We start from the raw sequence: 12,213 nt of genomic DNA, 5'->3' as shown, positions 1-12,213 counted from the left end.
TAAAGAATGTTTATCTTTTAATAGCCTGTCAATAGCTGCAACTTTAAAAGTAACATTTCAAAACTACTGTCTTTCTAACACAATCAATGGGATCAAAAATACTAAGATCCAAGCATCACGCCTGGCACACAGTTATCAGTAAGTGGCTACTACATATTGCTATTGGTGTTTACTGTTTGTACTATTATCAACCTCGTTAACCAAATTATTCTTAATTAGACCTAATACTAATAATTTCAAAAGTATTGCCACTCTTTCAAGTGTCTCCCTATTTTGATGTAAATGGAATAAACAGAATTCAGCAGTAGGTAGCTACACCAAATAAAATCCATAGTTTTCAGATCCTCAATGATGTTCATTCATAAAACTAAAACCTTGTATGCAACTGAGGGCTCCCCGAGATGGACAATCTGTTTGCTACACAAAGTTGCTCTAATATGGACCAACAGCATGTGCATGTAGCAGGTGAATTCAGACCTAGATGACACAAGACAGGACCACTGTATGATTAATATTCATTAACACTCAACTAAATACCAAAGCCAATGTTTCATCATGAAATCCTTGTCAACATTTTTATTAAATGTTTCCAAGCAATATGAAGACAATGTGAGAATGTACGTATTTAAGTCAAACGGAAGAGAGCTACCGATTCAGCGCACAGTTTCATACAATCTACGAAGTGAAAAACGGTTGATGTTCTTAACTCAGGAGTATTTTCTGAAGTCATAAACTTCTGTGCCTGTGTTTATAGCAATAATTTTACGAGAATAATTTTAAAAGAAAAGAAAAGTAAGTGGTATGGACATCAGCTCACCGGTACAATGTGTGCCTAGCAAGTATGAGGTTCTGGGTTTGGTCAAATACATAAATAATTAACGGTAAGAATATCAACTGAATAAATTAGCATCAGGTCCAATGTTTCTGGTTCAAATTCACATATTAAAAAGCAAGGATCTGCCAGGAGTGGAGGCACTCAGGAGGCAGAGACAGGCGGATTGTCGTGAGTTCAAGGCCAGCCTGGTCTATAAAGCGAGTGCAGGAACGCCAAGATAACACAGAGAAACCCTGTCTCAAAAAACAAAACAAAACAAAGTAAGGATCTGTAGAGATGGCTCGGGGGTTAAGATTCCTTGCACACAATCATGATCCATCTAACAAGCCAGGCACCATTTCACAAATGCCTACAGCCTGAGTATCTTGTGGACAAGAGACAAGTAGGGACTGGTGCTTGCTGCCAAAGAGCTGAAAACCAATCGCTCCAGATCCAGAGAAACGCCCCACCTTAAAGGAATGAAGCCAGATTGAGAAGGGCACTCTATGTCCTCTCCTGGCCTCTGAATAAAAAACTACACACATACAAATTACTTAAAAAGGAAAATGAGCTATTATATAGGATGATAAACTGTGATCTGGGTGAATGTTGTATTTTGACATACAAAATATATAAAAGTTGAATATATTATTAAATAAATATTCATTAAAATGTGAAACATTTAATTATAGATTTTTAAAAAGCCTAACTTAATATGTAACACATGGATTATTCTTAGATCCTGATGTAGTCAATCCATTCATTTTTAGAGCATTTGATATCTAAATTGTTCCCCTGATTCTAGTTGACCCAAGGAGGAATAATCAGCTGATGACAAAGTGTTTTAGGAAAACATGAAAACCATACTCCATAAAGCCAGACCGGAAATCTAATTTTTGTTTCATTTCATTTACAATGAACCATAAACATTGACTAAGAACTTAGTATCTCAGCCATAAGAACATAAAAATCTGTGATAGTATCCTTACCTCTGGGATTATAGGTGTCGGCTTTTTCTTATCCAGAGATTTAGGCTTTAAAATTACCTTCTCTACCTCCAGCATTCCTATTGGTGTGTTTGGCTTAAATTTGATGGGATTCTCTTCCGCAGAGAGTAAGTCAATTGTGTGACTTGATGGATTTAAGTGGTACTTCGCACAGAGGAACACAAGCAAGTCCATCATCGGCTTACTGCAGAACAGGAAGAAGGGGTTTGTAAGAGTCCAACTCAACAGATGGTGACACTTACTGGTTTCAGAACTCGCCTCTGCTCCTGCTTGTCTTTGAGACATAAAGCAAGGATATGAAGAATGGCGAGAGCAACTTAAAACTCTGATAATTAGGGAGAGACAATCCTAACAGATTAAACGCAGTTGGCTAGAATATTTGGTTCAACAATTTTCCACATATTTTTATTTGCCAAGTCTTTTATGTTATAAATTGTATGAGTCCTTCCTTACCCAAGTACAGTCACTTGGCTTAGCAGACAGACAATCCTCAATTTTGTAACTTGCAATCCTTACACCAAACTTCTTACAAATCCTTGAATTCTTCAATTACTCAAAGAATATTTCTTTAGCATTTTCTAGGTACTGCCGTCATTGTACGAGTATTATGACATGCCTGTCCTGACAGATCTAATACTCAATTTGACAGACTGGACTACATGTCAGCAACTATACTGTGCGGTCCCCTTACAACCTAATCCAAGCCTAGGCTGGCCTCAACTCACTATGTGCCCACATTCAGGCCTCAGACCTGTAATTCTCCTGCCTCAGCCTCCCTAGTGCCAGGCATACAGCTGTATGCCCCTATCCTTGCTTTCTACTTTCTTCTTTTTAAACTGAGATTTTTAGGATGTAACCTGCCTACTTGTTAATATAATGCCTCCACTTGAGGCTAAGTGTGGCCTGTAGACTGCAAAGCCTAACACTTTGATTATCTGGCCCCTGATAGAAAGTTTATAGGTCCCTGTGTAAAGCAATAGAAGTAAATGTTTGAGACCGTATCGAATAAGGCCAACAGGAGAATGCAGGACCGATCTCTATACAAAAAAAACTTGAGCAGGACTCTTGCACAGCAGCCTGGCATTCAGAGTACCCCTCCGTTTGGGTCTTCACTTTCCACGAATACCAACTGCCAACACACAACCATGTTTTCATTTACTTCAACAGAACACTGTGGTCTTGCTGTTCTTAATAGTCAAATCAAATCACAAACTCTTTTGTATCACATGTTTTCCTCAAATTGCTGGTGATCCTAAACCATTCACACTTAAGGCAAAGGCATTAGAAGTTTTGTTTCTCATTTCATGGGTGGAGGTGGAGTTTCAGGGACTTCGCTTTAGGGAAATCTGTGACCAGCCACCCTCCTCTTTTTTATTTTTTGAAAATGTAAATGCCTGTAAAAATTATTTTCAATGTTTCAACTTAAAGCTAGCTACTAGCTTTCAGGAGTCTGACAGGGAAATGAGGTTAGGAAAACTCCCCGTGCAGTTTTCATATCAAATTCAGTATATCTGCTTAATACAGAGCCTTACCCCACTGTCTGTTATCACTGCAATGCCGGGTCCATGACCTCTTTGATTTTGTTTTAGAGAGAAACAGCCTCCCATAGGAGAGCTGAAGGGCCAGTTGTCACCATGTGAACCTGAGGTGACCACTTTACCTAGATGTTCAAACCACCCCCTATATTCAATTTCGCTTCATATCCCGCCCAGTCCAGTCTCTGTGCAATTAACAGGAATACCTCCCTCCGTGACTCCCCAGCCTGTGGACTGACTCCAGGGCCTGAACTACACCCATCTCACAAGAGGTGTATTTTTAATGGCACCCTTCCTCTCCCCCATGTACAAGCAGCATACCTTCACACAATAAATAACGAAACCAATGACTGACCGCATGCTGCAGTTGACAAAGTCTGGATTTAGAGAGACAATAAACAAAGTGTATATACAGACTCTCATCCCTAAATGCCGGGGTGGGGAGGGTGTGAGGGAATACCTTAATTGGAAAATGGAGAATAGACTTGGAAAGCGTCAGTTATCCGCAGAAAGCTCACTTGTCACATCTCCCTGAACTGCCAAGGCTCCAAGGCCCTGCATGCAGAGTACTTAAAAAACAGTAATCTTACAATGGTTCTAAACGCTTCTCAGGGCAAGACCTGAGATTTTAGGGAGTAAAATTTAAAAGCCTGTTAGAACAGTTAGAAGGCTATAGCAAAAAAAAAAAAAAAAAAAAAAAAATCTACATGGGAAGCTGAGCATACACCTATACTGTCAGCAATCTGGAGGCCTGGACTAAATACTGATGGCTGCGAAAAGAAGAAAGGGTGAGGGGAGTGGGAGTAAAACACTTGAGAATTTAAGAAGTCGCTAAGGGGGCTTACAGATTTCTCGGGAATTGTGATAGGGGCTCTGGCCACGTTGACTCAGACTTTATCTAGGATGCATGCACACCCAGATGTGAACACCTCTCAAGCAGGACACTTCTTCCCCCAACTCCAGTTTAGTGGTCTTTATTCCCAGGACATGAACAGAGGCATGGAATGAAGGCAGTGGAATGAAGACTTCAGAGGAGCCAGCCAGTGGTTATTTCCTCCTGGGCAATTCTACATTCATAGCAATGGCATACTGACACACACACCACCACCACCACCACCACCACCACCACCAAAATCAGAATACCACTAAGTTCTGTGTGCACTGACTGGTGCAAGGTAAACAGCTGTTGAACGCAGGGTCACATATTTTAGGAAAAACTATGTAAGAAAAAAATTTAACAAATTCATGTAGCAGCCTTGCTTTCTATAAAGCCAAGCCATCAATAGTAAAGAGCGCTTCAGATCACTCTTGAGTGGGTAAAATACACAAGGAGCTTCAGCAGCTGACACACCCCTACCTCAGAGATGCCCTCAACCAGACGGTTAGAAATCACAACAGCAGCTCGGTCTTAAAGGAGCTACAACGCGATAAGATGGAGCTCCAACTCTGAAGCAGGTGCTCCCAGCAACGGTCACCGCTAGAGCTTATTAGTCACATAAAGAGAGCAAAGTAAGACCCTAAATGAAGGTGAAGACTTTATTCCTGAATGCCAAAGCTCTTCTGCCAATTTTTGGCTTAAGAATAATTGTCCTCATCTGATATGACTGACAACAATTAGCTACCAAGTTTGGGTACAAGTTACAATAGGAAAAATGCCATTTTCTATAGCCCAAGGCAGGGGACATCTGGCACCCAAAGCAAATTATTGAGGTTGCTAAGGAACTCTGCACTGAGTTGACACTGCCTCACTGACACATGTAGAAGCTTCTTGCCCCGATTATAGCCACAGCACTGTGAATTCTGATTTCTCCCATTACCTAGCTGCAACATTAATATTATTATTGTTTTAGTATTTTTATTAATACTTATAGACATTTATATAATGATTTCCTGGAAGGCATATTTAAAGATATTTAAAGCATATAATGTAAAAAATAAAAAAATAATCTTTAAAAATTCTCTTTGACATGAAGATATCCCTGGGATTTCCAACTTTTCATAAACAAATAATCACCTTTTGTATTTAATTCATGTCTTATTATTTTATCTGAGTTTGTATCCACCATGAAAGCTATTCCTACTTCATAAAAGAGGCAAGTGAGTCTTAAGGGATCATATTACACCACTATCTATAATAATCACTACCTTAGCATCCTCAGAATTCAAGATGGCATCCATGGTGGCTGGCGGATGGTTTAGAGCAGGCTATGTGCTTTGTGCTATACTTTTACCACACAGATCAAAGACTCCATCAAATCCCTTCGAGAACCTCTGGCGCCCTTTCTGTATGTGGGACACAGAGTAGTAGTGATCTTAACCTGGTTTTGATAATGGATGGTTAGGGCTTCTATTTCTGTATTTTAAAGATCCACCTGGGTATCAAAAGATACAGGTCACAATGCAGTAAAGGCTCCAAGAACAGCAAGATGGTCAAAAATGACAGGGGTGGACTTCCAAGCCTCCACATGTTTAAACAAGGCCACTTGCCAACGGGGTGCCTAGGTAATGTTTCATACAGTCTGGGACAGCTAAGAGGAAGAGTGATGATTCGGGGACAAAGGGCACTAATAAGAACTCCCTAGAAGATGGAATCGCGTGGCAGTTAAGTGAATAGGTGGGTTTCAAGCAACACAGGGATAAGTAAGATTCTTCCTATAATTTTTTAAAAAATATGTTCTAGTCTCTAACGATACATCATATGCAATTTCAACAAATCCTCAAAACTCTGTTGAGCTGGATTGCTTCCCGCTCTTATAAATGCATGCCTCTAACTGTGTAAGGTCTCCACTGTGTTAACCCTTCCTGATCCAAATGAACTCAGAGATGGACCAGTGCTAACTACTGTGCATCCAACAGGAAACATATCACAACAGGGCTTTGAGAAGGCTTAGCTATGAGGCGAGGAACTAGGAGACTCACACCAACAGCAAACATTTGAACAGGTCACTGCCAAGCTGTAAAATGATGTCATTTCAAGGAGAAAACCACCATTTTAGACACTTGTCTTCGATGTTATTTCCAGAACAAATTATAAATAATTACCTTTATTTTGAGAATAGAGAAACCTCGCAATTTAAAATGAAACCAACTGCAGCTGCCAGGTGCGTTCCAAGACATAGAGAAGCTGAGGCAGGAGGATTAGGAATTCAAAGCCCACCTGGGCTACACACAAAGGTTTTGTCACAGCAACAGCAACGACACACACACATACACACAAACAAAGATAATCAAACAACAAAAAAGAATATACCCACTAACTATACCACACCCACTCTAATACAGACACACACACACACACACACACAGGAGTTGTGGTATAGTTTGTCTTCTTTATCCACCTAGCTGAATTTGCAATTACCAAGAAACACATCAGAGCATGTCTTTGAGAGCTTTCCTCATACTAAAAAAAATAAAATAAAATAAAATCCTGTAAATACTACATTGATTCTCAGAGTAAATTTTATGTTTTTTCCTCAATGACAGGATGAAGAGGTCACAAAACAGTCTCCAATAAGTAGGAATGGTGTCTGTAGAAGGAATCCAGAGCTAGGTACAAAGGCAGAGAAAGCAGGAGTTAGTGAGACTAATATAGAGAGGGAGAGACTCCTACAACCACAGCTCAGCTCTCAATTTGGTGTCTGACAATGGAAATTTATAGCTGACAGCAAGGGTCAGTCACTTCATGGAAATTAACTAAAGGGGAACAAAAGAGGGTAGAATTCCTACTGTGCTGGCTAGTTTTATGTCAACCTGACACAAGCTGATCTCAGTGGAGGGAGCCTCAGTTGAGAAAACGCCCTCCTAAGCCCCAGCTGTAGGCCATCTCATCTACCCCATGTATGAACTGCTGGGGCATAGGAAAGAGCCGGCCCTGCAGGTCCAACGGGGCAGGATCTCCTTACACAAGGCAGCAAGATATTCAAGAGGAGTCCAGGTCAGGATCCAGTACTGATAGTATAACAGAAGCCAGGGGCCTTGAACCACTCACTGCAACAAACATTTGCAAGTAAAGATGTGTGGACAAAAAAGGAGTATCCTGTGGGACACACTGTGACACACTATAGCCTCCACAATGAGATGTTTGTTTGTGTGTTTGTTTAATTTTCTTTGGGGCAGGAGGAGGAGGTTTAGAGGACAAAAGACAGATATGAAGGAAGAGGGAGGTGACTGGGATTGAGGTGTATGATGTGAAACTCACAAAGAATCAATAAAAAGTTAAAAAAAAAAAAAAACAAACAACAACAACAACAAAACTTAAGACCAGCTGTAGGCAAACCTGTAGGACATTTTCTTACTTACTGATGGTTGTGGGGAAGGCCAAGTCCATTGTGGGCAGGCAGTCCTGGGTTGTATATGAAAGCAGGCTGAGCAGGCCTTGAGAAGCAAGCCAGTAAGCAGCACTCTCCCATGGCCTCTGCAATCAGCTCCTGCCTCCAGGTTCCTGTCCAGCTTGAGTTCCTGTCCTAATTTCCTTTGATAATGAACAGTCATTTGGAAGTGTAAGCGAAATAAAGCCTTCCCTCCCTAAGGTGCTTTTTGGTAATGGTGTTTCATGGTAACAATAGAAACCCTAACTTTAGACACTGTCCTAACCAGCCTGGAAGGACTCTAGGTTTGTTCTTTTGAGACAGAGGCTACAACTTGCTACTTAGCTGAAGATGACTTTGAACTTCTGATCTTCCTGCACCGAGATCCCAAGTATTGGCTACAGACCTGTTTTACTGAACAGTCTTTAATAAGTACAACTAAACTACAACGTGACCTTTCGAATTGCTGGTTTCCATAACTGTTTTTAAGAAAAACTGATTCACAATGGCGTCGCCTGTCATTTTTATTAGTCTACTTACTTCCAATAGGTGGCGCTCTAGTCCATGTAAACTCTCTGAGTTGGCTGCTGGTCTGCCCTGTACCAGTCAGAACTGCCCTTAGTGCTACTGGACAAAGAAATAAGGCCACATGTTTTGCATAAAATATCTCTGGTTACTTAACACGAAGCCAATTGCTTGCTGGGGTTTCTACTCTGCAGTTCAGTGCTACCTCTGCCCACAGTCATGATATCCTAAAATTTGTTCATATCAAAACAAACGCCTACTTGTAATTAAAAAAAAAAAAAAAAAAGGATGTCTCCTCCTGTTATAAACAGTGGCCTTTCCTTCCTCCCTGTTGTAGAAGAGTGTTCCTAGGACAGCACGGAATGCCCTCCCTATATATTCTCAAGGACGATACATGCCAAGCTTTTATCAATCTCTCAAACTGGAAATTTTGGTTAAAGATAAAGCACTTTCTCCTGGGAGGTTAGCTGCAGGAGGATGGTGAACAGAGATCAGTTTGGGTTACAGACGGAGACACCATTTCAAAAACAAAAATAAAAGGAACTTTCCCTAAGTACAAGGAGGACTCTCTGTCTAAGAAGAGCCGCTTCTGGATGGCCCATCTGTACAGTGACAGCCTCCAAGGCTCACTGGAGCAGTTAAGGGAGCATCGGCAAAAAGAGTGATGCACAAGCACACACACACACACACGGCAGCTCATGCACACAAGTGCATTACACACACATGCATGTGACACACAATAATGCATGTTATATACAAGTATTTTAATGCCTCCTTCCTTCAATCGTCCCTGTGTTATTGTACAGAAAAATGCCCAGAGATCTCAATCAGACTATAGCTATCATCCATCTTAAGCAAAGGAAGAAGACAGCAGAGATAAGATGAATTTGAGTTGTTTAGGACATGACATCACTAAACTCTGGTACCCATACCAGTTCAGAATAACATGCTCTTGCTTCCTGTGAGAATGGTCTATTACTGCCCCAAACTCACTGTGCTCTGACCAGAATAACTTCTAGTGAAAACCAGTGCACACACATGGACATTCTTCTTCAGAGACAGCTGGACATGCCCTGTTCATCAAGGAAACATTCTAGACATATTCCTGCATGAAGTGCAACAAGAAGACATCTTGAAATATTCCTTCAGATGGGATAGGTATACTTCTGGGGAAAATGCTTTTGAAAAGTGTACACACACACACACACATACACACACACATCAGTCTGATGCCAATAATATTTTCACAGCAAATGCATGATAAATCATGTCATCAAAATAAATTTGCTGAGCTAGAGAGATGGCTCAGAAATAAAGAGAAGTTTTTGTTCCTGCAGAAGACCTGTGTTCAATTCCCAGTGCCCGTACAGAAGATCACACCTGTCCATAACTCAAGGTCTAGGGGATTGAATACTCTCTCCTGACGTCTAAGGGCATGAGGCATTTATGTGGTGCACAGATGTACATGTGAGCAAAACACTCCTACACATAGGCTATATATAATAAATGAATCTTTAAGATGTTATAAATAAGTAAGTGCTTAGAAAATAAATATTCAAGCATAATTTAGAAAAGTTCAGAAAAGATATTCTCAAAAATACAGACAGACCCTGCAGAATCTTCAATTTGTCTAAAACAGCCTCATGAACTTGAGGTTATTAAAAGCTAAGTTCCTCAGAATCCTTGTATTATTCTGTAGAAAAATTTCATTCTTACAGTTACAAAGACATGGTACTGTAATTCTTCCCTTTAGCTAACACTTTTTAATAAATATATATTACTATTTGTACATTAATTACTATTTGTACATTGTTGTGCTTATTGGCACCTTTTTAAATAATGACTAGGCAGTACCTGGAACTGCTAAGACAGCTTTAGTCACCCTATGGCATTCCAAATTACACTTGGAAAAGCCCACGCTACCCTCTGAAATACCTAGAAAAGTATTTAAAAGCTATTGCAGAGTCATACTAAGATACTGAAAAAAATCACACAGTGGCTCTATATAATTATTAGTCCTCTAACTGAAAGGCTCATGAAAATGACCACACACGGTTAGCTCCTGGATGACAAGTCCATTACAAGTAAGGTGCTACATTAAAACCTGCTAGTAAGTAATTTCCAACTCACAAAACTCAATCCCTAAACAAACTTTAAAAATTAAATCAGAGAGACTTCCTTTTAGGGCATTCCCTACATTGACCTCGACTTGGGAAGAACGGCTCCGCGGCTAAGAGTGTTGTTCCGAGGATCCAAGTTTGATTCCTAGAACCCACATCAGGTGGCTCAACTACCGGTACCCCAGCTCCAGAGGGTCTGAGACCTTTTTCTGGCCTCCACATGCACCTGAACTCACATGTGTATCATGCATAAATAAACATACACACACGCACACACACGCACACACACGCACGCACGCACGCACATGTTAAAGACAAAATACACTGTTGGGTTTTTCTTAATGACAATAAATAGATTTTAGAAAGCACAGCATAGAATACTGTACTACTGCACACAGAATCAAGAGTGTGGAAACAAGAGGGAGCAGGGGATTCTGGGAATATCAGGACGCTTTTGTAGAAAGTGTCATCTACGCCTGCATAAGCTAGCTGGAAAAAATGGTAGATGTAAGTCCCGTAGAGGGCTGGGGTGGTATTTATGAAGGTACTGAGCCTTGGCTTGTTTTTTGTTTTGTTCTACTTTTTCAAAGCATGCGTAGAAGAACAAAGAGTCATGTGGAAAAGCTTAAGATACATACAAGAGCAGAGGGAAGGAAAAGACGACTTAATGTCAGAGGAGGTGTTAACAGATCCCAATCTCCATGCCTGATAGTCTGGACTTCCTTAATTGAGTGTTGTATTGCCATAACTGCACAAACTGAGAGGTTCTTTGGTCAGAGCAATCTGTGTGTGCAGCAACCAAGGGAGAGGGGCCAGGTGAGGGTAAGCAGCTCCCTACAGAAAAGAGCCTGGGGTCTGGCTCTGTGATACAAAGATCACCAGCTTTAAATCCCAGCATCACCTCCTCACCCCTAAAACCTGAGCCAGTATATGCTAAGCAATGATAGGATTTCATGTAAGCCTAGATATATACCATGTGTTATTCAATCTTAACAGCTCAGGCACAAAACATTTTCCTAGATAAGCAAATGCTGAAATTCAACAATAGCTTGGCTCGGACACACACAAAAGTCGATTGATGGAAAATTACCCAGGTTTTAAAACGGAGAAGCCAAAGAGCCGGAAGGCAAAAGGTGTTAAAAGTTCTATGGTCCTGGTAAGAACATATGTAGCAAAAAGGATTCAGAACCTTTACGTTATATATGAAAAAAAGTCAGATCCAAAGAAAATGTGAAAAATGAGGAAGACGGACATCATAAAAACCAGTCATAAATTAGACTAAGAAGAAAAGGAGGGCCAAGAAAGAGAAAGTGGGAAACCTGGATGTTTAAAAGACTGCTAGGGGAGACCTAACATCTCAGCAATGGGGCAGCTGAAACGTGATGAGATCCCACCGCAGCTCTCAGGACAGAGAGAGGACTCAGGATGTAGCTGCCTGGAGTGAAGATGGCACATAGAAAGTCTGAGAGTGCTGTGAGTGGTCAAGGCTCAGGGGAGGACCACGATTCAAAACTAAGTCCAAGGAGTCGGGATAACAGCAGCTGACAAACAGAAAAGACCACAATACAGAGCACTTACTGGGAGACCTAAGAAGAAAGGGGCGCAGGGTCGGGGGCTGGGGTGGTGGTGGGGAGCAGGAAGCAGCCTTCCCTGAAAGCCTTAGAGAAAAGCTAGAAAAACTCAACCATTCTGCATGGGCTTGGCTGCCTCCACTACATCAATTCCCCGTCCCTGTTTTATTTCAGGGTGCAGATTCGATGGTCACTGTCACCCACTTCCCCCTCCAGAAGAGGCAGAGTTCAGGCAGAGATAGGAGGCCACCAAGGAGAGTGACAAGTGTAGCAACCTCACAAATGAGGCTCAAAGAAGAAATTCTAAAACTACTTTCACTACAAAACCAGAAAC

General features: G+C 41.0%; 1 protein-coding gene across 2 annotated transcripts in view; it reads right to left on the bottom strand.

The window, feature by feature from the left end:
• Cobll1 (cordon-bleu WH2 repeat protein like 1) overlaps positions 1-12,213 on the bottom strand; it is a 155,541-nt gene that overhangs the window by 47,171 nt on the left and 96,157 nt on the right. For both annotated transcript variants that reach the window (XM_051166870.1, XM_051166871.1), the window contains exon 3: positions 1,804-2,005. In XM_051166870.1, coding sequence (XP_051022827.1) covers positions 1,804-2,005 — 202 coding nt within the window. The remainder of the gene's footprint in view (positions 1-1,803; positions 2,006-12,213) is intronic.

The sequence above is a fragment of the Acomys russatus genome, chromosome 24, assembly GCF_903995435.1.
Source record: "Acomys russatus chromosome 24, mAcoRus1.1, whole genome shotgun sequence".
NCBI classification, from domain to species: domain Eukaryota; kingdom Metazoa; phylum Chordata; class Mammalia; order Rodentia; family Muridae; genus Acomys; species Acomys russatus.
The sequence above is the reverse complement of the archived record's forward strand: the minus strand, read 5'-3'. Positions and strand labels throughout refer to the sequence as shown.